The following is a 26,521-nucleotide window of genomic DNA, read 5'->3' as shown; positions in this document are numbered from 1 at the left end:
ATCACATACATATTCGATTTTCTGAGACTTTGAATGAGACGTCTGTGCCAGAGAACAGAGAGGATTTACGAAATATATTAGGATTGAAATACTTAATCCTTAATACTACCAATCCTTTGAGAGAAATGTGGTTTTATTGTTTGTATGTAAGTTTTTACAGGTTGGTTGGGACAGACTTGAACATAATAAAGTAATACAAAACTTAGTGGGCCTCATAAATAAAAACTGTACTTGTATAACTATGAAGGTACAATAAAAAACTTCATCTGCAACACATATAAAGACTAGAGATGAGCGAGCATACTCGTTAAGGACAAATACTTGAGCGAGTATCGTCCTTTTCGAGTATACTCCTGCTCGTCCGCAAAGATTCTGGTGCCGGCGGTGAGCGGTGGGTTGCGGGAGTGAGCAGGGTGGAGCGGGGGGGGGGGGGGGGGGAGGGGGGAAGAGAGATCTCCGCCCCGTTCCCCCCGCTCTTCCCCGTCGGCACCCGAGTCTTTGCGAATGAGCAGGCAGATACTCAAAAAGGACGATACTCGCTCAAGTATTTGTCCTTAACGAGTATGCTCGCTCATCTCTAATAAGGACTTGTTACAAAATTATGTTGAAAGTACCTTTGTCTGAGCTCTCCATGAGGAGTGTGACCCATTTCATTACAGGGCCCTGTGATTTTTAAGTACACAGCTCCTGGTGGACATGCAGTTATAGTACATAGTTTATTGAATCTTAAGAGTTCCAGTACATTTTTGTGATTGTCAAAAAGTCACATCATAAATGAGACGTACTTTCGAGGTTGGGGATTCCTTCATTGTAAACAACTTCCTGATCCCTAATGATGTGACCATTTGGCATTTCAGATTATTTGAAGGAGACACTTCTTCAATGAAGTTGAAAATGTTGATGCCAAAGTTTCTAACCCATTTTTTTTCACTTTCTATTCTAGCTGGACTCCTATATCCATTCCCTAGAGACTGCTCTCAAGCCATCCTAAATGGAGAGACTGAAACAGGAATGTATACTATTTATGTAAATGGTGACCAGTCCCAACCTATGGAAGTATTTTGTGAAATGAATGTTGACGGAGGTGGATGGATTGTAAGTATTAAAAATTACTTACGTCACATGATCTAAACAGCTGAAAACTAAATCGTTGAAACTGATCCATTAACCCTTTCTAATCCACTGTCTGACGTCTGAAGACATTATGATTTAAGGCTGTACAGCTCCAATGTTGGAAGACATCCGTCGGGGTTCTCTTACTGTATATTGCCAGCCTCTCTGCTGTCGGAGCCTATCCGTAGTGTCACCTCACACAGTACTGGCTTTAGTCAGCATGTAGCACCGTTGTATAATGGCAGAAAAAGAGTAAGCCCCCTAGGAAAACCAGGATACAAATTGGACTGAAAAGGGTTAAGTGTCCATTTATATATCACATCAATGCTGGTAAACAGATCTGTTTTAGGACAATTACCTATTCACGTTTCCCTTGTCTATAGACAAAATGTAAGTAAACAAATAGGCTCCCCCTTGCTAGAGAACGGGGCAGTGCAGATTTTGGGCTGAATATTCTGCAGGAGGGTATATACCACAACACTGTTGTGGAATATTCCATCCTGTGTGAAAGGTCCCTTACGTTGGTCATACATTAGCCGCTACAGAAATCCATATTCTATATGACTTGTCATTTATAATTATCACATGAAGGTTGTCATCATGATTAACAATGCCATGAGTTAAAATGACAAATCGCTGATCAATCTCTGCTGTGATTCGTGGCCTAGCATGAGCTTCCATTGATGGTCAGAAGTGGTGTCGTGTCTCCTTAAGGAGAGCAGCCAAAAAGTGTGTGAGGACACCTAGAATCTGACGTTTGGCATGAATGACTTTTTTAACTACAACACCCAGCAACAACCAAAAAATACCTAGCATGGCTGATTAACTTTTCAAGACTTATTTGCAAGCAGTCAACATCTGGCACGCTCATCCATGACAGGATAGGGAATAACTAGCTGATCAGTGGGGATCTGACTACTAAGATCCCTATCAATCGCCCATGTCCCCCGAGACACTAGCAAAATGAATGAAGCGACATCAAGCATGATCAGGCGCCACATCATTCATTTCAATGAGAGTGCTGGAGATCGCTCAGTGCTTGAACTTAGCTATTTTCTGCATTCTCATTTACCTGAATGATGTGGTGGTTGAGCATGCGCAATGCCACTCCATTCATTTTGCCAGTCTCTCGGAGGACATGGGACCCCTGTCCTGGTGATCCTTGGGGTCCTGATGGTCAGACTTCCACTGATCAGCTAATTATGCACGATCCTGCAGAGAAGGGATAACAATATCACTGGAATACCAATTTAAGGTGCAGCAGGGATAAGCAGATAATGGTTAATTTATACTCAAATTGTTTAACCTTCAATAGCATTAAAAAGGACTACATAATCATTCTATGTTCTGCCTGACTTACAGGAACATTCACAGCAATGATTCGTAGTCTGGGTGCCCCAGTGCCCATGAATACTAATATATAAAGACTCTTGTGTAGTGATGAGTGAACTTTTCAAAATTTCAGGTTCACTGAATTCTCGCAAAACGTTTAGTTTGGTCCTTATTAATTTGAACCAAATGAGAACGTCATTAATACCCTTAAAAGAAGTGGTGGTATATTAGTTGGTTTGGCCGAGATGAACCGCCAGAGGTTTGGATTCTTGCTGAACTGAACTTTAAGCAAAGTTCAACCCGAAACAGGGGTTGACTGTTCGCTCTAAACTACTTTTATGTTGTGTACCTGCCATTGAGAGGAATGTGACCCTTCAAAAATACAGATACATTAGGTATCACTGATCAACGCACAGTTAATATGACACATTATTCTTGCTGATCAGTCCACAACCTGTCTAAATGTTTCATTTTGAAGGTCAATTCTTGCCTAACAATTTGGCGTGAATAGAAACATCTGCAGACTTCATCTAAGTCCTTTCATGAAATAAAGAAGTGCAAAAAATTGAAAAGACAAAAATATATCATAAATCACTCAATATAGTCTCCAAGTAAATGTCATTTAAGCATATTTATGGTAAAGGCAAACTGGAAACTGAAGCCACTGAGTAGATCCCAGAACATTAATAATAAAACAATTTTTTTTTAAACAATAAGCTGTAATTAGGATAAGTCGTCAAAGCTTCATTGGGGGAGGTCTTAGTCCTGGCACTCCCAATGATCATCAGAATAAAGAGGCTGAAGTACTGGCTAAAAGAACAGACTCGTCAGTCCATTCTGCTGATCAATGGTGATCCAAGAGGTCAGAGACCTAGGGATCAAACACTGATGGCTTATCCTGAGGGTAGACTATTAAATCTTTAAGACCAGAGAACACTTTATAGCTTAAGACGAGTGAAATAAGTGCCTTACCTATGCTACTTAACTAAAAACATATCCAATTTTTCAAAACTACACATTGTAAAATTATATTTTAGAACAAGTTCTTGGACATTTCTAGGCTTTTTTCTATACGTTTTTAAGAATGAAAAATGATAGAATGCAGTTAGACTGTGGAACTCTCTGCCTGAGGAAGTGGTGATGGCAAAATCCATAGAAGAGTTTAAAAGAGGACTTGATGTCTTTCTGGAGAGGAAGGACATTATAGGTTATAAATCTTAGGTTATTTGTTAATCCGGGTTTACAGGCAGGTAGGAACTATTAGGGGTTGATCCAGGGAACAGTCTGATTGCCATTAGGGAGTTGGGAAGGAATTTTTTGCCCAGAAGGGCTAATTGCCTTTTGCTCTTGGGGTTTTTTGCCTTCCTCTGGATCAACAACACAGGAGGATAAACAGGCTGGACTAGATGGACATTGTCTTCATTCGGCCTTACAAACTATGTTACTATGTTAATGAAGCAAATCTAATATGTTAAATATACAACTGTATGATATATACAGTACCTATCTATTCTCTAATTTAGTCTATAGGTTTTTTGTAACATCTGTCGGGAAATATTAAAAGAATGCAGAGCATTTGTACAGTACTAAAATACCCCAAATTATATGTCAAACTATAGCTATAGGATGCATTGTATGCATACCTTTCCTGAAAGGTAGTAAAATCAAAGTCAGATGAAAAGTCAGGTAAAGTCACCCATGTAAATACAGCCCAAGGGTTCCTTCATACCGGCATATTTGTTTTTCTGTACACCTCAGTGCAACGTATTTGCACTATGTACGAGGCTCTTTTGCGCACATATCGGCATATTTTACGTTACTTTTTGTGCACATAAGGCATGATCATTTAGTGCGGTAGACAAACATGTCCTGATTTAAATGGCTATTTAGACTAATGAGTTCCAAATGTGTTTTTTTTTTCCCCCCCAGAATTGCTCAGTGTTTTGCTCATCTGTCACGTAATGCGCACACCTCCCATTGACATCTATGGGGGCTTTTGGTGCATAAATGCGCACAAAAATAAAGTAGTTCCTATTTTTTTTCCGAGCGCAAAAAAGGAAATTAGAACGAACCCATTTAACCCTTTGCAATCCAATTTTGGATTCAGGGTTTCCTAGGGGGCTTTCTCTTTCTGCCACTATACAATGGCGACATCTGCTGGCTAGAGCCAGTACTGCGGTATGGGGCATGCTGGAGAGGCCCCCGACAACAGAGCGGCCAGTAATCTACAGTAAGAATACCCTGCCGGACATCTTCCGACATCAGAGCTATATAGCCTTCAATCAGAATGTCTTTAGACATCAGACAGTGGATTGGAAAGGGTTAAACTAATGGGTTCTACTCTCTGTGTGTTTCACACATGAATTTTAGGCCTGTGTCATACGGGTGTATTTGCACACGCAATATGCAGTTAATATAACTCATTGATTTCCATAGATTCATTCACATAAGCGTATTTTGCGGTCACATTTCGTGCAAGAAAAATACGCAGCATGCACTATTTTCCTGTGCATTTGCGCATGAAAATAGCTTGTATTGAACTAATTAGCTAAATTGCACATTGCAATCCACGCAATGCAGTAAAAAAACACGCACAAGCATTCTCAAAAACACCCATTGTGCAAATATAGAGTGCAAATGTGCTTACGCCAATGTGACACCGGCCTAAAAAAGCAAAGAAAACTTCAAAGACTGAAAAACCATAACCATACCAATCAAATTATCGCTTATGTCTTAGATGTCCCTGGGCAACCATCCGTTTAACTGACTCCAGGTGACTATTTATGACAATGTCAGAACATCATGAAGTTTTAACATTCTATATCTACAGAGTGTCCCAAAAAATGTATATTTACTTCAACATGAAAAATATCTGCGTAAAACCTTTATTACTAGATTTATATAAACATCAAAGGATGTCTGACATCTTTAGAGACAACACAGTCCTATAAATTGCCGCCATAATTCAATTCGGATTTTTCAAATGGCCATTGACAATCGCTATTGAAGTGTGTATACATTTTTTATAGTTAAAAAGATTGTCTCCTTTGGACAGTTTTGAATGATTCCTCAACATTTATGTGATCTCCTGTCCTTTAACTGGGATCTCAAGCACTCAATCGTAATCTATGGGAGAACCTTGCACCAACTGTAGCACCCCCTCAGGAGAAATGAAGTATTACAGAGCATCAATGGGCTGCCATGTAATATGTGAACATGCTGAGTCCTCCAAAGAGAGATATTCTGTGTAGCTATCTACCACTCTTGTTAATAGATTCAAGTGAGATCATCCCCCTCCAATCATTAGCTCAGAATTCCACCGTAGGGCTTTCTGAACTAGATAACCCCTTTAAGTTAAGTCACGGTGAATGGCCATTTAGAAAGAAACACAACGTAATTGCTTAATCTTAATTGAAAAAAATAAAACTTTGTATCATTTTGTATAGTAGTTACAAACTGGTCATCAAATCCTTGGAGGACAATTTCAGGAAATCCCAATTTAGTCAGGAGCTTGTTTCATTTCAGGAGAATTGGAGCAGTTCAGTCCATATCACTTTGAAATTGTCCTAGTACAATAATGAGGATAGAGAAAGAAAGTTATCACCTCAATTAAAGGGGTTGTAGGAAATTAGAAAAAAAACATGGCGGCTAGAAATTACACCACTGTTATCCATAGGCTGGAAAAGAGTTGAAGTTCAACACCGCATGCAGTTTATAGATACAATTGGTACTGTTTCGGGATGAAATTGGTTATGCTTTGTATATTTCATGCAACCCTTGTAACAGGTGAAACATGAATCAAAGGTATTTTCAGTAAATGTACAATACTGTGAAAAAGTTGTAGGCAGGTGTTTGGAAATAATGCTGTAAGGTAAGAATTAGAGATGAGCGAATATACTCGTTTCGAGTAATTACTCGATCGAGCACCGCGATTTTCAAGTACTTCAGTACTCGGGTGAAAAGATTCGGAGGGTGGGGGGAGGCGTAGTGGCGCCAGGGGTAGCAGTGGGGAACAGGGGGGAGCCCTCTCTCTCTCCCTCTCCCCCCCACTCCCTGCTGCAACCCCCCACTCACCCACGGCGCCCCCCGAATCTTTTCGCCCGAGTACGGAAGTACTTGAAAATCGCGGTACTCGGGCGAAAAAGGGGCGTGGCCGAGTACGCTCGCTCATCTCTAGTAAGAATGCTTTCAGAAATAGAAGTGTTAATAGTCTTTCGGTCAACTAGCAAAATGCAATGTGAACCTAACAAAAGAGAAATCTAAATCAAATCAATACATATTCGGTGTGACCACCCTTTGCCTTCAAGACAGGATCAAGTCTTCTAGACTAGCATTGAGTTTTTGAAGGAACTCAGCAGGGGGGTTGTTCCAAACATCTTGGAGAACTAACCACAGATCTTCGGTGAACGTAGACTTGCTTAAATCCTTCTGTCTCGTCCAGACAGACTGGTTGATGTTGAGTTCAGGGCTCTGTTGGGGCCATATCATTACTTCCAGGACTCCTTGTTCTTCTTTAAGCTGAAGATAGTTCCTAATTACATTGGCTGGATGTTTAGGGTCATTGTCTGGCTGCAGAATAAATTTGAACTTAATCAGATGCATTCTAATTTTTGCTAAAAAGTCTTAATTTTTATCCACACATGCCTAAAACTTTTACACAACACTGTGCATCTAACATTTGAGAGAAGTGGTTTGCAATTATACACAAACATCCAACAAATATCCATTTTCTACCTTATAGGTGTTTTTGAGAAGAACTGATGGGTCTGAAGAGTTTTATAGAAATTGGAAAACTTATAGTGCCGGATTTGGAGATCCCCAAAATGAATTTTTCTTAGGTAAGTACAGTAAGCCAATCTCTGCATTAAAAAGTTTTCTGCAAGCACATAAGAAATTTAAAAGGGTAATCCCATCTTAGGAATCTTATTTCAATGTGTCCAAAACCGCAAAACAATGCACCCACCCATAAGATGTTTCCATTCTTCAGATATTATAGCTAATGTCTCCTCTGTCCTCTGGTTGTTTACTGCTTTGTTGCTAGGGAAACACACCACTTCTTCTATGGAAAGAAATAGGAGAGGAGCAGAGAAGGCCGGTGCTTACACACTTCTTTCATCTAAATCTGCTGGTCGGGATCTCAAGAGCACATTGGCATTAGCCTTCAGGCCGGCCACCAGTTACCATTGTGCTCTGCTATTTCTTTCCATAGAAGAGGTGGTCTGTTTTGCTGACAACATGCAGTAAATAACCGGAGGGCAGAGGAATCAAATTCTGCAATATCTGGAGAACGGAGCATTTTGGAAATACACATCTTATGGGTGAATGTATTGTTCTGCGGTTTCAAACACATTCAAAAAGAATTTCTAAGATGGGAATTCCCCTTTAAGGGATATCAGTGTGAAAATAATGTATTATACGTACATGTATGGACGTATGAATGGACGAGAAAATGCGAGATTTAGGCAGAACTTTTTCTTGTTCATGTGATTTTTGCCCGCCACACTGATGGCCGAAAATTGCAAAGCCCGTGTGAAAGAGGCCTTAATTCGTGTGCATGTCTGTTGCATCCATATGCATTGCTTGTGTCCATTTATTTTACTCCCGTGCGTAAAAAACTGAAAGGAGGTCCAATTTTTTTTCTAACATTACTTACTAATGATCAGTGAAAAATGGAGGGCACACAAATGTCATCCCATTGACATAAATGGGACATCTGAGAAAGCAGACCAGAATAGAACAAGCTATAAGTTTTTTAAAGTTTTTTACAGGGACCACTGGTCTCTGAAAAGAAAGCATTTGTCAACATAGCCCCATTGACCAATGGGTCAGTATGTAGAGATAAGCGAACCTACTTGGCCACGCCCCTTTTTCGTCCGAGCGCCGCGATTTTTGAGTACTTCCGTACTCGGGTGAAAAGATTCGGGGGGGGGGGCGCCGTGGGTGAGTGGGGGGTTGCAGTGGGGAGTGGGGGGGAGAGGGAGAGAGAGAGGGCTCCCCCCTGTTCCCCGCTGCTACCCCCCGCGCTGCCATGCCTCCCCCCCCCCCGGCACCCCCCGAATCTTTTCACCCGAGTAAGGAAGTACTCGAAAATCGCGGTGCTCGATCGAGTATATTCGCTCATCTCTATTAGTATGCTGTCCATGTGCAGTCAGTAGTAAACATGAACAGCACACGGACATGAAGATCACCTGTGCGAATAAGCCATAAGACAGTCCCTTTCGATATGCCCTATTAGGGCACATGGACAACTTAGGTATGCGACTCCGTGCTGCAGAATGGAGCGCCACTAAGTTAGCGACTTCCACTCTGGCAAACTTGACTGGTCTATGTATTGCTGTATTTGTATTACATGGCTGTTGCAGTAAGACTTTAAGTTAGTTTTTTTCCTTTGGGAGGGGGGTCTGAAAAACCAGCTTCAAAAAGTGGTTGTCATGGTGACCCCTTTAAATTACTTTGAAACTTTGAAGCAAAAAAGACATTGTTTGTCTTTGTCTATTACTGCTCAAATCAGCACTATGGAGTAATTCAGGATCTACAACACAAAGGCATATACATGTTAGACGTGGGCTGCTGGCGTTATATAACAGAACTGAGCACAAAATAACAGCTTAGTATACAGCGCTATGGATTTGTTTCTAGCTTCCAATATGTTATTTTGTTGAACAGCATCAGACAAGCAACGGCAAATGATTCTTTGTGAAAAAAAAAAAAACATACAAAAAACAAGTCATTATTCCTCCGCCATTATCGTACAAAACAGATTATCCAGTTAAATTGATTCATTCTGTTCAAATTATTTTAAAAAAAGCAAAATGAAAGGCAATTTACAAGCTAAAAAACAAGAATTACATGCACTAACACACAGTTAAGAAATCATTAGCAAAGCTCATGGGTTATGAATAATTTTCTAAACCAGTAACTGTTTAAAAGGGCGAAGACGAAAAAACAACATTGAGAAATCCGTCTTGTATGTCTTTGGCTTCATGTGGTTATCGTCTATTCCCCAGTGGCTGAGCGGAGTTCACAAGGAACATCTGTACTGCTGACCAGCTATTGATCCGATTATTAGTATGCTGGATATTGCTCAGTAAGATGGACATTTGCCCTTAAAGGAGTTATCTAGTGAAGACAAACCCGTCTATCAATTTACTTCCCCCTGGGAGTGAGTTGATAACGCTAGAGAAGATGCTGACGCTTGCAAAACTTAACCTAATTAAAAAGATTGGCCCAGGATCTGGAAAAGTTTTATGCTTTTTAGTTTATTTCTTTTCATAGACTGTGTTTCTTGTTGCAGCTCAGCACCATTTACTTGAATGGGACTGAGCTGCAAAATCAGACACAATTCATGGGTAAGAAAGGGCAATCCTGTTTTCTAATCCTGGACAACCCCTTCTTTTTTTTTTTTTTGTAAATACTTTCTTTATTGAGAAATTAAAGATAAATGACATGCATAGAATAAACAGTTAAAAGCAGTCAAAATGGTTATTGAGCATGTACATTCCATAAGGTACTAACATTGTCACTATTTTATGTTTAACCATTGAAAAACGTTGAAATGACAGTTTTATATTGTGAACGTGGGAAGGGGGAGGGGGGGAGAAAGGGGGTGGGGGGGAGAAAGGGGGTGGGGGGGAGGAAGGAGTGAGGAGGAGTGGAGAGGGGGGAAGGGGACATGTGCGGCTCATCTCTTTGCTCCAAAAGGGGGGAGATCCGTGAGTACGGGTGTTAGTATCAGAGAATGTTACTCAGGATTTGATCCTTTTCCACAAGTTTGAGATAGATCCTAGGTCTTTTAGATTTTTAAGGGCTAAGAGATATTTTTGTCAGCCACGGGTTCCAAGTTAATAGGAATTTATCGTGTGTTCTGGAGATTCTGCTTGTGAGTTCCTCAAACCTACAGAGTTCATTAACCTTGGCAAGCCACTGGTTAGCTGTAGGGGGGTCAGGTTTTAGCCAATTTATTGGTATCAGTGTCTTAGCTGCTGTTATGAGGTGGGTAATTAAGTTGGTCTTATGTGGTTTGTAGTTCGCGGTGGGTTTAGAGAGAATGATATGTTCAGGAAGGAGCTGAAAATTGCTTACAGAGATTTCTCGGATCTTTGCTTCTATGTGGTCCCAGAAGGGCCTTATTGCTGAGCAAGACCACCAAATGTGTGCCAGTGAGCCCGTGTGGTTGCCACAGCGCCAGCATAGATTGGATTCGGCCAGTTTGTAGGCGAAAAGCCATTCTGGTGATCTATACCACCTTGTTAGCAGTTTATAATGGTTTTCTTGGAGCCTAACGCATCTGGAGTGGCCATGTGAGCTGCTCAGCACGACTCTCAGGTCCTCGTCAGATAGCTTAATATTGAGTTCCCTCTCCCATGAAATGATGTAGGCTGGTCTACAGAGTGTTTGAGGTGTGATGAATTTCTTTTTGATCAGAGAGATTTTTCTACTAGAACTACTGCAAGTCATTATCACGCGCTCTAACTCTGTTAATGGGCGGGAAGATGGGTAGGTTTGATTAAATTGCTCCAGAGTTTTGTTGATATGGAGATGGGATAAGGAGTTGAGAGGGGGCAATGTCTGGACAACCCCTTCTTTAACCCGTTTAGGACCAGCCACCGTAAATTTACGGCGGCTGGTCCTGGGCTTAGAGCACTGCCGATAGTAAAATTACAGCGGTGTTCTAAGTCTCCTGTCTCTGCAATCAGTCAGAGGCAGGAACGGGTTATCAGCTGTTAGTGACAGCTGATAACCCGGAGCAAAAGGCAGGAGGGGTTTTTAACTCTTCCTGCCTTCTGCTTCACGCGCTCGCCGGCAGCCCATTGCTTTCAATGGAGCTGGCTGTATTGCCGGCTCCATTGAATTCAATGGGCTAACATCGTTTTTCTCTGCCACAGCTGTTACAGCTGTGGCAGAGGAGAACGATCTTTATGCTGACATAATATTTATTTTTTTTTTTACACACTTTAGGATGATTTTCAGGTAAGAGCTTATATTTTTAAGCCCTTCCCGAAAATTCATCCCGCGCTCGCCGGCAGCCCATTGCTTTCAATGGAGCCGGCTGTATTGCCGGCTCCATTGAATTCAATGGGCTAACATCGTTCTTCTCTGCCACAGCTGTTACAGCTGTGGCAGAGGAGAACAATCGTTATGCTGACAGTGTGTGTGGGGGGGGGGGGACTCACTCTTGCCACTATTGTGGCTTAATAGTGAGACCTCGGAGTCCGAAATGCAGCCCTGCATGTTGCTCCTCGCCTGCCCTATCCATTTCTGTGTTTTTTACATGACTTTGGTGATTTGCTAAGATTTTCACAAATGAAAACCTTAGCGGAGCACCAGTCATATACAAAAATGCTCGAGTCGCCCATTGACTTCAATGGGGTTCGTTACTCGAAACGAACTCTCGAGCATCACTGAAAGTTCGACTCGAGTAGCGAGCACTCGAGCATTTTGGTGCTCGCTCATCTCTATTAATAAACAGTTGAAGCGGCATGTCTAGCCCTGCCTCCCTTATGTGTCACAAAGCTCTCTCCTTCCCTTTGTAAGGATGTGATCAAGACCATTTTCAGAAATATGGGCCAGTAGCTGAATTGTAGGTGAAGGCCTCGTAATTGACCCCATGGAAGGAGAGGATTCCCTCTCTACTGCTGGTGGTACCTGCCTTTAACCAGGGATTGCCCTGGAAAACGGCATGCCCCTATCCCTGAATCTGACGAAAGGGCCCTGTTACCATCCAAGAGCCTCCTGTTTCACTACCAATGCACAACCAGTGCTCAGTATGATTCAGGTAGTATAAGAATCCATACCATCATGCTGGAAGTAATAAGGGCTCCAGAAAAAAGCGTATTAGTGGCCAAACCAAGAGAAAGTATTTAACTAGCTAATATAACTCCCCACTCCAGTTCCTGGACAGATCTTGTCTCGGGGCAGGGTGGTCGCTTTAACTGTTTGGGAGTGTTTCTGCATTATTAATGAAAACTTTAAGTCAATGTCTTTAGCATAGAAGTTTTGCCTTGTAAGATTCATGTTACTAATGTAAAAATGTATCATTTATAGGTCTGGAAAACTTGCACAAAATTACATCCCAGGGTCAATATGAGTTGCGTGTTGACCTTAGAGACCGAGGCGAAACTGCCTATGCTGTTTATGATAAATTTGCAGTTGGTGATTCCAGGAGTCGATACAGACTAAGGGTTGATGGTTACACAGGAACAGCAGGTAGGTGTCTGTCTGATTCAATATAACTTAATCTGTACATAAGAAATGTTGAAGTTAGTGGTTAAAAACAAAATAGTTTGTCTATATGCAAAAGAGAAAGTAGGGATATCGGCATAGCAACTAAATACAGGATAGTGCAAACCATCGTTTCCTCCATAGCATGTATGGATGTGAAGGCTGGACTGCAAAAAAAGCTGATAGAAGGAAGATTGATGCGTTTGAGGTGTGGTGATGGCGAAAGCTGCTGCATATGCCCTGGATGGCGAGAGTAACATACAGAGAAGTCCTGAATCATATAAGACCTGATATATCACTGGAGGGGAAGATAGCTGGACTCAAACTCACGGAAGACAAGATGGCTGGACTCAGACTCACATATTTTGGCCATGTAATGCGAGTCACTAGAAAAATCTATAATGCTTGGACAAATCAGTGGCAAAAGAAGACCTGGCGGCCAAAGAACATGATGGCTGATACTGTCAGAGCTGATACTGGCATGGATATCACACAACAAAAAAGAAGCAATGCAAAACCGAAAACATGGAGGGATCTCGCCTTTAGGGTCGCCGAGGGTTGTGAACGACTAAACTGCTAACAATAACAACAAAAGAGAAATGGGACACATTTTTAAAGCAGTTACTACATTTATGGATCGTACTCCATGTAAATGAAGGCCTACTCGAAAGTGGCAGTGAACATAGATACAACTTGTCACTATTCTGTAGTGTATGGAATACTCCCGAACAGGCATAAACTTTGTAAAGGCATATGGGGCACACTAGAATACTCTTTCCAATTAACATACCTGCTTCTGTAGGTACACAAGTCTTAGTACAGTGAATCTGTGGAGAAGACATGTTAACGATGTAATGCCATCTGCACATAATGTGCACAGAATGAAAGTCTAAGAGATACAGGTACCAGCTTTGGGATTTGCACCTATCTCTTGTTCTGAAACCCAGTGTGCCTGATCTGGCTGTATGCACTGTCCAGGGCATGTGGCCAGGATTTGAAGAAATATCTTAGCAGGCTTTGCTACAATGTTTTTGTAACTCTAATAAAAGTCAATAAGACTTAAGGAGACAGTGTAGCTCACTGTGCTATGCTGTTTCCATAACTCCCACTGCCTTCTGTGGGAGTAATGCAAACAGGATACCAAAGCCTGCTTTGATATTTTTGTAATTCCCGATCACCCACTGACTTCCACATCTTACAGGCCCGGGGGCAGTTGGGGCCAGAACTAGAGATAGATGCGGGTCTCAGAGGTGGATGTTACCTCCATGAGTCTTTGGAGGCAAATCCTATGTATATGCTATGAAAGTCTCAGATGGGAATACCCCTTTGATATCGTCAGCTATTGATGACACATTGTACATGATAAGAGATGAAAAATTAAACTGAAGTACAATTCAGCCAATTATATTATGCTTTATGAAAATGTCCATTTAGTCAAATGGGCAACTTTATAGGGGCTTTCCTGCAACTTAAAAGTGATTCGCAGCCACTCTGTACTTCCTGGTTGCTGCTGATCAGGACATATGACTGACTGCAACAATCACATGTCCTGGTCAGCAACAACCAGGAAGTACAGAGTGGCTGTGAGGCTATTTTACCTAATGGGAAAGCTCCTTTAAGCTTCTGAATCCCAATGCAAAATCGGTAATATGACCCCTCATCTACTGTACCATCTGACATTCATAATATTGAAGTCATCTTATGTGGATGAGGGGCCTTAGAGTCCCGTCCAGCACCGGTACTTGGATGTAATTGCTACTTCTGCACCCCTTATAGCAACACCTGTGCAATTTTAATTGATAATAATATAATTTACTTTGTGAATGGAAGCTGGGGATTTCAAACTCTACAACCCATATCACATTGTGGTATGAAATTATAATGAATATTAACGTTAATTAAAACGTAATGCACCTCTCAAAACTGTTAGAGTGAGTTGGGCTAACCAATATCATAAATATCCTGTTGAAATCAATGGGAATTTGTTTTTAAATGGCAAGACAGGAAACAGCAACTCATCAAGAACAATGTCTTTGCTGAACTCATTATGATCTCTGCTGCATTGCATTCTGAGAGAGTTAGGCCACAAAGTTTAAACTCGGTACATATGACACAACACTTGTGGACTTGTTGCACTAGTATCCAGTAGACCTTGCTCACCCCAACACAAGTGCAAGACAAGTATGTAGCTTATCAGTGTACACTGATTGGCCATTTTATTAGACACTGGACCTTTTATGATTTGAGCATCCCTGAATGGAAATTAGACAAATGAACCCAAAGTGCACCATAAAATCAATTGAGCAACTTTTCCATGGATCAATTTCAGCATGACTCCACATTAGAATGGGTAAAGCAAGTAATCTAACCAATTTCTAAAGAAGCCTAGTCATCGGTGGTAGACTAGCCAGGACCAGGATTTCTTACACTGTCTATCTTTTGGGATTTTCTCGTGACTTGTTTGAATAGTACCCCAAGAATGGTGTGATCAAGGTAAAATATCCATTGAGGGGATGTCCTATGGACATAAACAACTCGTCAACAAAAGGGGTCAGAGGAGAATGTCAAAATTGATTCCAACGAAGAGCTGATGCACTCTCGAGGAATTTGCAGCTGACTACAATGCTGGTGTCCCAACTAACATGTTCAAATGCACAACTCATTAACAGCAGATGAGTTGTTTGTATCTCATTGCTGTCTAAGAAAAAAAGAAAGTTGAGACTCTAGTGGGCAAAAGAGAGCAAAAATTGGATGACTGAGCAGTGGGAAAACATTGTCTGGTCAGATGAATCCAGATTTCTATTGCACCGTGCTGATAGGAGGATTAGAAATTGGTACAAGCAGCATGAATTAATGAAGCCTTTATGTCAGGTGACTACAGTGCAGTGGTGGAGTGATGGTGTGGGGAATGTTTTCTTGGCACACCCTGGGTTCAATATTCCTGCAGAGCAATTTCAACACCTAGTGGAATTGATACCTCGATAAATATGTGAGCCTTCGAAAGCTAAAGGATGTCCAATGTGCTACTAGATGGATAAAGTTGCCATTCAGTGCATGTACAAGATGCATGCACTTATATCAGACTATTTGTATGACAGTGGGTACATTTTTCTTCACCACTGCTACATCTTCTATTGCCTATGAAATAGTTATGCAGTCATTATCTCAATAATACATTTCAGATACTGCATATAATGACAATACTGATATACATGATTGATTAATCGCATAGTTAACTCATATTTATTCATCATTTCCAGTATAATATAGGTTTGCCTCTTACGCATTCATTTTTTTTCCTACTGTAATTAGATATTTAATTACTTCCTCAATTATCATTAAGATGATATTGTTAAATGTGGTTGTGAAGGGAATAGCAAATTTCTTAAATTGATATAATAATGTTTGTTGTGTTCCAAGTAAAAGTTCAAAAAATTAAAAGAAATTCAGAGTTTAGACAATTGTCTATTTGCTTGACTTCTGTATGTGAACAGTTATGGTACGTAGACTATTGATTAGTAGTGGCATACATGAAATTAACAATCTGGGGTTTTCTCCCATTCTAGGAGATTCTATGACCTATCATAATGCACGTCCATTTTCCACATATGACAAGGACAACGATTCAGCCATTACCAACTGTGCTCTGTCTTATAAAGGAGCTTTCTGGTACAAGAATTGCCACAGAGTAAATCTTATGGGCAGATATAATGATGATAGCCATAGTCAGGTAAGTTACAACCTTTTCAATATATATTTCCAACAAGTCCACCATTAGAGTTCCTAAAGTTGACACCTATCTTTTTGAAATTCTTAACCATGCAGGAATGCATGCCCCGTTTCTAAATGATGGCATCACTGTAGAAAGATTTACTATTTAGGAGTCTATGGCTAGTGGCACACAGCCATAAGTGTAATTTGCACCCAAGGGTCTCGGGTACAACTCGAAATAGACAATTCATAGAGATCTGTCTCTGTGCTGTCTTATATCCATGGACACAGCACATTTACGTGCATTGCATGTCCTCATCAACAAAATGGACAGGAGTAGGACTCCCCATTGGTTTATTCACAGAGACCATGGCTCCATGTGAAAAATCGTCTATGTGTATAGCCTCATAGGCTATAATGGGGCTATGTGCTGTCTCTGGAATTACACGGACAGCACATGGCCCCAAAATACACTTATGTGCCACTAGCCTTAGACAAATATATATGATCTATGAAAATAAACCACACAAACTCATATTCTAATTGACTGAGGGGTTTCGATGACAAAAGAAGCTTTTGTAATGCACATAAATCCCCAAAAATTTCGATGGGATTTTCTGAGTGCATGTATTGATGACCAATTCTTAGGATAGACCATCAAAGTTTGATAGGTGGATGTCTGAAGTGCATTTGGCCAAACAACACTACCATACATAGCTTCATGCACGGATATACTGCTATGCTTTCATAACATTTTACGGGACCCCTTTTCTGCTTATCTTTGGGGTAAGCAGATCACTCCTAATCACACATTTGGCCATTAATGTCTTCTTTTATTTCCAGAAAATCCTTTAGAGTCCATTGACTCTAAAGAACTGTTGGTCAATTTGGGATATTGTATCGCTAGTAATGAAATGCCATGCTTCTAGGATACAACAATACTCTGTGGTATCATATATGGGATGGTTTGATCTCAACAGTGCCAGCACTGCCATAAACATTACAGCAACTATATGGCTTCTATGTATTATCTATACTGTCTCATTGAATTATTTACTTTATTTCTTGTAGGGAGTCAACTGGTTCCACTGGAAGGGTCACGAACACTCCATTCAATATGCAGAAATGAAAATAAGACCAGCCAGTTTCAGAAATCTTGAAGGGAGACGAAAGAGATCATAAAGACTAATATATTATCATAAAATAAAATAGAAGAAAAGGTGGAGAGACTGACATTAATAGCGAATTACACCAGCCAGTCTACACCCCCAACTATACAACTCAACCCCAAAAAAAGAAGTGTCTTACAGAAATACCACAGTGTCTTAAGTATGTCATTGCTTAAGGTGTTTTATGGTCCACACAACACCAAAGACTTTCTGTTGCAACTAAGCATGCTTATAGCATCCCCATCAGGATATAGAAAGGATAAAAAGGGATTGAACACTGAAAGGAACAATGAAAAAAAAATTACAGTGTACAGTGATAGATTTAGAAATTGTCATATTTGGAACACAGCTATTGTTTAATATTTTGTCATAAGTAAATTGTTTTATTTGGTGGGTTGGGTGGCTTTTATATTAAAAATTAAATGACCTTAAAAAACGTATCAAAAACATTTTTTGGGGGTTGGAAATTTTACATTATTTTTGAAAAAAAAATGTTATTTGTAAAAATAAAGTCCTTTTAAGAACATTTGGTAATTAATGGACCTTAAGTAGGAACCCAATGATCATCATCATGTTATTTTAAATGGGTTGTACAGATTTAGTAAAACCTGGCTAATTTCTTCCAAAAATAGCATCCCACTCGCCCAAAGGTTGTGCATGGTATTGCTGCTTAGCCGTATTCACTTGAATGGAGCTCAGCTGCAATACGAAATATAACCCACAGAAATAGGTGGAGCTACTTCTTCAAGAAAGTAGCCATCCTTTTGTAATCCTGTATAACCCCTTTAAGATTGTGTTTTAAAGTTCATTAATATGAGTTTTGAAAGAGAAGGAATATTTCTTGCCCTTTATGCCAGAAGGTTTTCATTTTTAGCTACTCGAAACCCATTACACAGAGCCATTTTGAACCAGTAAATGACTCCTCCTCTTTCCAAAAACCTCCAAACAATTGCCCAAAGTAGCAGTTGTATGTATTAAGTAAAAGTTGTGCTACCAATATTTATAAAGAAAATAATATATATGCTACAGTGGTGAATAATTTCTATGAGATCTAAAAATTAGATTTGATGGTTAAGGTGCAGGTTCACTTTTGCAGATCATTTTACTTTTTTATGCAGACATACTTCTTATACAGTAGCTTAAAGGGGTTGTCCAGGATTATAAAAACTTGGCTTCTTTTTTCAAATACAGTTCCACATCTGTCCACTTAAGTCTCACATTGAAGTTCTCTTGAAGTTATAATAAGCTGAACTGCAATACCACTAAACAACCTGTGGATAGGTGTGGTGCTGTTTGCTGGGAAAAAGTAGCCATTGTTTCCTAATCCTGGACAACCCATTTAAGTAAGCTAGCAAATGCATTGCTTTGCTGATCGTATCTTACAGAGGTGTAATTGAAACATCTGGGCTCCAATGCCACATCTGTAACAGAGCCTCCCTCTAACCAAGCACCATTTATAAGCCTGGTGATTTTATTTTGTGATTTTGGTCCCCCTCAGGAACCACAGCCTTGGGTGTCTTCTACACCACCCACAGCTAAGCCCTTGGTATATTGGTACAGAGTAACAGCATGCAACATAGTCAACAATTTGCTGACACACATTCCCCTAGAAGCATGGTTGAGCTCCTAAATACCCTTTACTGCAGTATATTTTGGAAACGTTAAAGCAGTTTTCAGGTTGCCAAACTATTTTTTTTTTTAATTATAGGTGCAAATGCATTAAAAAATAACAAATAAGTATACTTACGCATCCTCTGCCCATGTGGCAGCCCCACGGTTCTCGCAGTCTTTGTTGTGGAATGGCTACCACCTGACCGCTACAGACACTCAGAGACTGCAGCAGTCAGTGCCATTTTTCTGGCATCACCCCTCAGATGCTTGAAGTCATGATACCAGGAGAATGGCACCTGACCCCTGCAGGTCCTGATTGGTTGCAGCAATCATGTGGCAGCCACTCCACAACAAAGACTGTGATGACCGCGGGGTTGCAGCACTGGATCGTCAGGACAAAGGACAAGCAGGTTTGCCTGCTTTTGTTATTTTAACGCAATTCCCCAATAATTAAAATATCATCCGGCCATGGACAACCCCTTTAAATTTTCCCACATCAGATTATGCAAGGTGCTTAATGTAATGGTAGTACTTTATAAAATATAGCAAACTCTGTAGATACTGAACAAGCAGGGGATGTAACCACAGTATTCTGCTAAATTGTCAATGCAGTTGTGGAGGGTAAATAGCCTACTGCCCATTTGGCAACATCAGTACAGCATAAGTAATGCACTGTACAGTTCTCAACGTTTTATGAATATTACACATAAACAGTAAAATGGTGCATAAATGTGAACCTATAGTAACTTAGAGGAACCCTAAAGATTTCAAATTTGCAAACAAAAATTTTAAAAAACTCTAATTTTAATATAACTCTATACATTAGTACAACATGGGCAAAAATGGGACTAGAATAATCATCGGAAGAAATGTCTTGCAAGGTTTTAGTAATGCCTTTATTGCTCCTTAAATGTCTCTAATATAGATGCTTGCATAAAAACATAAGTATTTGTCTTACAGCCTAATGTTCGCATAATGAAGAATGTATTAAAATGTGATTTATTGTAATTTCTGCTCCATTGCCAGAAATACTTTGTCAGCCATGGACGGTACATACAGTACAAATCGGAAAAAGTCGAAAATTTCAAAGAAAGGCAATCAAGCTAAATGCACTGTCATTTGCAATAATGTATATAATTTAACATGACAAATATTTTTTTCTAAGTTGTAATGTCATTATTTAAGCAGCTAAATATAAACTCTGTAGAACTATTTGAGACTTGTCAGCCATCAGATTAAATTAGCCATTTTTGGAAAATAAAGGACGTTAAAATATATTTGTTCAATCCCGTTATATAACTTAAAGGGGTATTCCCAAAATTGACTTATATCACCAATTGATAGGATAGGTGATAGAAGACTGATTGGTGCTAAAACTCCATTAGTCTCGAAAACGGAATCCCATGTTCCTCTTTCCTCCTCACCATGGGTTTAGTGCACCCCCACTGTGTGGAAGAGATTTAGTGGAGTGGTAGTCCAGCAAGTGGGGCTGATGGATATTGCAGAGTACAAGCACTTGGCTATCTCCAGCAGTCCCATTGTAGATGAATGAAACAGCACCACAGATGCTTGACTGCCATTCCATTCAATCTCCTTCTTACTATGGGGGATGCAGTGAGGAGAACAGGGGGTTATGGGATTCCCATTCTTGGACTTAGTGAGGGCCTCAGCAGTGAGGCCACCATTGATCAGACTTTTATCACCTATCCTATGAAAAGGGATTAGAGTAAATTTTGGGTTAAGGCCTTTAAAGGGTTTATCTGAAATTTGGAAAACAAAATTATGGAATGGAACAAAAAGCACAACCTCAACTCTTCCGGCAAATAAATTAAATGCAGGTGCACGTAAACCACGGCTGCGGCAATGCAGTACAAGCAGAAACATATGGCAACAGCACTCATGCACATTCAATATCAGAATAAAAATTGCATAAATCTTGTATATGCTAACCACATAAAAATGCAAGGATCTTAGTGCATATTTTGATCAAAACATGTGGGCCCATCCACCACATCCATGCTTTCAGATGGGTCTTTACACTAACAGATACTTCTCACTTGGAGTTGAGCCTCCAATTGATTCAGGATAATAGGATAACAGGTTACATGGTCTAATTAAAATGATTTGATATAGATGGTTTTCTGCCTTTGCCTTTACGAATGCAACAAAAAACACAAGTTCAGCACTTCCAACAAATAAATGCACAGCTGTACATAAACTCCTAGCACCTGGATGTGGCAAATGGGCCCACATGTTTTGATTAAAATATGTACTATGAACCTTGCATTTTTATGAGCTTAGTATATACAAGAGCCATACAATTTTATTCAGATATGTGCTGTTACCACGTTTTCATTTTTGTGGAATGGAGCTGAATGCAAACTAAAGACAAGAATAGCACAGTTTCTGGATGGAAAAAAATGATTTTTTTCTAATTTCAGACAGCCCCCTTAAATTTTTCAGCATATTCCAAAGCTGTATTACTTTCTATTTTAATAAACTTCTACTTTTATAGTATAGATGGGAGTCTAACCCCAAAATGGTAGCAAACCTGCATAAAATATCTTGGGCTGCTAGATATGGGAAGATACCTCACCAGCAGTTGGTGAGATACCTGCTACCTCACACCCCTATGCGATGCTCACTTTCTTTGTGAAAATGGAAGGATAGTGTTTAGAAATTTTCTAACCTTATTCCCTATAGTGACTAATGGGTAGAGTTGATTCATGTATGTAAATCATAAATGTTTTGAAATAACATCACACATAGCTCGACCTACTATGGGGACATAAGAACAACCCAAACCTAAGACTATGACTGGGGTCCTGACCACATGTCCTGACCTAACTATGCCATAATGCTAATGCCCAACCTTATTTGATGACTTTTCGACCTTTTAGGATCAAGACCTCTGCAAGTTCTACGTTTGACTTTTCCTACCCATTCCCGGCCCGTCCAAGCTAGTTTCAAAGTTTTCTTCAGAGTTTTTTGCCACTCAGCCAATGCTTTCCATTTCATTGTAGACCATTGGTTGTCTCCAGTTTAAAATGCCTTTGCATTCTGCAGGATGTCCACATCACCAGAATAACGTTGATGTCAAAAAATGTTTTTAAAAAAAGTTAACCATGACCATTAATTGAAAGCTGATGTTTTTGTACTGTATATATAAATACGTTACAAGAGCAATAATTCTATCAAGCACAAATACAATGGGTTCTATCATTTTTCTCCGCAGCAGGATTGCGTGACGGCATGCTACCATATGTGTTTTTTTTATATCTGAGTAATTTTATAAAAATTTGTTGAATAATATATTGGTGTACATATTGACACAACATGACGTATCTAATGCTTAACTCTTTCCAGGCCTAAGATGCCTGTCTGCCTTTGCACCATGATGTGCAAACTCCTTTACTATTAAAAATGTGCATTCGAGCGTCCATGTGCCATCCAGATGGTGCCAACTATTAAGTAAATCTTTTGGGAAAGAACCAAGTGTCCCTTTTCATTATGTACCATAGCCTTTAATTAAAAAAAAATAAAAAAAGATTGTACATTCAGGCTGCAGTTTGTGTTTTATTTCAAGTGAGATACACTATAGGATGAGATACACAGTGAAATATGTGAAAAGAAGGTGAAAACATGATCATTAAAGGGGATGCTCTGTTATAGGACAAAATCCCATTTAATAAGGCTATCTTAAGTAAAATAATAAACAGAGCTAAACGTACCTCTCCATCACTAGGATCCAGCACTGCAGTCCCATGTGGTAGCCGCATTTGTTATGGAAGTCAGGTGGCTGCTGCAGCCAATGAGAGGTTGCAGCATCAATCACTTTGCCGAACTCTTGGCATTATGGCGCTCGGGATGTGAGAGCTAATGCCAGGAGAATGAGCAGTGACACTGCAGCCTCTCATTGGCTGTAGCAGTCACCTGACTTTCGATGATAGCTGCTGCAAAAAAACATCAGGACCACAGCAGACCTGCAGCACTAAATCCCAACGGTGGTGGAGGGGTAAGTATAGACAGTCCTATTAAAGGAATGTTATTCAGTAAATGGACAACTTCTTTAAAAGCCACTTCAAATATAGGTAATAAGGATCTAGTAATCTTACCTACAGACAGATGCCGGTTTATTCTGTCAAGAATCCGGTTCAGGATTGGAGTCACTTGTTGTAACCGCTGCTGGCAGAAAGCATGATCACGGGGGCAGTCGGAGTCTGATACAGAAGATGACAATGCAGCACAGAGAAATCAAGCAGGACATAGTCAGGAGGAATAGTCATGGTCTGATACATGAGATGACAATCTATTGAGGGAGGCAGGGTGGTAGAGCTATACATTGGTTAGAGACATGAGGCACAATAAACACAAACTGAGGGAGTGGCAGGACTAGGCTTTTATAGTGAGCCTAATCAGGAACCAGGAGGAGCCAGGATAGGGACTGGATTTTCAGGATCGAGGAACAAGACAAAAGGTATTCAGGGGAACTGTCCAAAGGGCTTAATCTATTGTGGGAGGCAGGGTGGTAGAGCAATAGATTGGTTAGAGGCATGAGGCACAATAAACACAAACTGAGGGAGTGGCAGGATCAGGCTTTTATAGTGAGCCTAATCAGGAACCAGGAGGAGCCAGGATAGGGACTGGGTTAGCAGGATCTAGGAACAAGACAAAAGGTATTCAGGGGAACTGTCCAAAGGGCTGAATGGCTCAATAGGAAGGGCTACTGCTTGGAGTGCAGGAGGTTCCAGGTTTGAATCCTGACAGTATGGATGTGCCACCCTGGAGGAGCAGGACTACCTGTTCAACCTGATTGGGCTGCAGACACCACCTCATGCTACCAGAAGCAACCAGGACACTGACAAAACTAGAGAAGAATTAGTCAGGAATGAAAAGGAGAGAGGAATTCTTTGTGGCCACCACCTGCAAAACCATTCCTAATTGGGGGTTGTCTTGCTGTTGCCTGTCTGATTTACACCAAAGCAGATGAAATTAATCCACAATTGCTTCTGCTTCCTAACGGGGTTATACTGTGATGATTAAAGGAGTAGTCCGGCCACCAAAATCTTCTGGAGGCTGTATAGTTAGATGTGGACATGATGAAATAGGTCAGATATGGAAGTTGAATACCTTTTTTTTAAAGATCAACAGGAAATTCCCCACGTGCTGTGTGTTAAAGATGGTGCCATCTGTTTGGGCAGGATACTACAAATTCCACAATGCACAGCACCTGTTGCATGGCGTACAACTTCGAAACCGCTGATTGCAGGAGGAATATGTCACAAGAGTCCTGCATGCTGCTGCTGATGACTATCATCTCCGCCACTAAATTTTCAAGATTTTGTGTGCTGTCAAACATCACTGGCGCAAATGTGCCGACTCAGCAGTTAGCGAGACATGCTGAATGTGTATGGGCGATGCAAGTTCATGAGGAAAGAACAGGCACTGTGATAGTCACATCTACAGGGCTTGCCTGACCCCTTGGACAGCAGCGCTAATGGGTCAGATCTAGAGATGAGCGAGCACCAAAATGCTCAGGTGCTCATTGCTCGAGTCGAACATTTCACGATGCTCGAGAGCTCGTTTCGAGTAACGAACCACATTGAAGTCAATGGGCGACTCGAGCATTTTTGTATATGACCGATGCTCCGCATAGGTCTTCACTTGTGAAACTCTGGAAAACATCCGAAAGTCATAGAAACACCACAAAAACGGGCTCCCAGGTCCCACTATTAAGCCACAATAGGGGAAAGACTCTGCCCCCCCCCCTAACCATTTTTACTTTGGACAAATCCTCATTAGCAAGGCACACCTTAGCTAAGCACCACACTACCTACAACCAAGGACAATTACTGCCTGTGGGTCACACTGTTGCCTCTTCTCCTGGGTTACATGCTGCCCAACCCCCCACACGACCCAGTGTCCACAGCACACACAAAAGTTTCCCTGCGCAGCCTTCAGCTGCCCTCATGCCACACGCTCACTTCATAGCCACACCACCCTCATGTCTATTTATAAGTGTGTCTGGGATGAGGAGAAACCGGAGGCACACACTGCAGAGGGTTGGCAGGGCCAGACAACGACCCTCTTTGAAAGAGGGTGCGATAGCCCACAATGCTGTTGAGAATAGATGATAAAGTGACGTACGATCATCATTCCAATCCCATGGCACCTCCGTCGCAAAATTGTCAGGAGCCGCAAACGTGGGCATAAAGGGGACTCAGGTGCCAGCCCAGCACTTCTACACATCTCCACAATGCAGCAATACTCTGTGTGGGAAGCACGTGAGCGGGCCCAGGGTCAGGCTCAGTCCTAGCCTCCATCTTGTGTGACCCAAGGTGCCGCGAGTCACATAGCAATGGGAAATCTATGTGTCCACACAATACTCATTCTGTTTGGGTGCCGGATACCTCATCGACAACGCAAGGGGAAAGCCATGTACACTCTGCACCCTACCCAAGTCAGTCAGTGACTTTGTGCCAGGCAGGTAAAACACCACAATGGGAAGTCTGTGTGCACCCACAGCATAGCTGAGCCCTAGGCAACCCAGGACACGAACCATGAAGAAATCAGAGTGCCCAAACATGGCAGACTTTCACTGCGCCGAGGACATAGGCCTCTGCACAAACCCTCAGCAATCGCGGGCATAGAGCGGACTCCGATGCTAGTGCAGCTGTGAACATCTCATTTGTGAAGTATCGCTCCTCTTGTTTGGCCCAAACCAGTGCCCCGTTAACTGTGGTAATGCGAGAGAAAATACATATTGGCCTCGGCCCACAATTCATGCCCTAGTCAGTCAGTGTTTTGGGGCCAGATAGGTAAAACACCGCGATGGCAAGTCTGTGTGCACCCATAGTATAAACAGACCCCTGTAACATTCCAGCCGAAAAGGCATAAGCAGACCCCAGTAACATTTCTGCAGCAGCAGTATAGGCAGACCCCAGTACCATTTCTGTAGCAGAAGTATAGGCAGACCCCTGTAACATTTCTGTAGCAGAAGTATAGGCAGACCCCAGTAACATTTATGTGGCAGAAGTATAGGCAGACCTCTGTAACATTTGTGTTGCAGAAGTATAGGCAGACCCCTGTAACATTCTGTAGTAACAGTATAGACAGACCCCAGTAACATTTCTGTAGCAGAAGTATAGGCGGACCCCAGTAACATTTTTGTAGCAGACGTATAGGCAGACCCCTGTAACATTTATGTGGCAGAAGTATAGGCAGACCCCAGTAACACTTATGTAGCTGAAGTATAGGCAGACCTCTGAAACATTTATGTAGCAAGTGTATAGGCAGTCCCCTGTAACATTTTTGTGGCAGAAATATAGGCAGACCCCTGTAATATTTTTGTAGCAGAAGTATAG

The 26,521-nt window shown here is 41.1% G+C and overlaps 1 protein-coding gene across 4 annotated transcripts in view; it reads left to right on the top strand.

Moving 5' to 3' along the window:
• Positions 1–22,717, top strand: part of TNC (tenascin C) — a 117,807-nt gene extending 95,090 nt beyond the window's left edge. For 3 of the 4 annotated variants that reach the window (XM_066580836.1, XM_066580835.1, XM_066580833.1), the window contains 5 exons: positions 944–1,095; positions 7,187–7,283; positions 12,490–12,651; positions 16,233–16,396; positions 17,449–22,717. In XM_066580836.1, the coding sequence (XP_066436933.1) occupies positions 944–1,095; positions 7,187–7,283; positions 12,490–12,651; positions 16,233–16,396; positions 17,449–17,559 (686 nt within the window). In that variant the 3' untranslated portion in view covers positions 17,560–22,717. Of the gene's footprint in view, positions 1–943; positions 1,096–7,186; positions 7,284–12,489; positions 12,652–16,232; positions 16,401–17,448 lie in introns of all 4 variants that reach the window. The other variant, XM_066580834.1, reaches the window with a different exon arrangement.
• Positions 22,718–26,521: the final 3,804 nt, after the last annotated feature.

This window comes from Eleutherodactylus coqui, chromosome 10 (assembly GCF_035609145.1).
Source record: "Eleutherodactylus coqui strain aEleCoq1 chromosome 10, aEleCoq1.hap1, whole genome shotgun sequence".
Lineage (NCBI taxonomy): Eukaryota > Metazoa > Chordata > Amphibia > Anura > Eleutherodactylidae > Eleutherodactylus > Eleutherodactylus coqui.
Note: the sequence above shows the minus strand (reverse complement) of the source record. Positions and strands in the feature narration are given on the sequence as shown.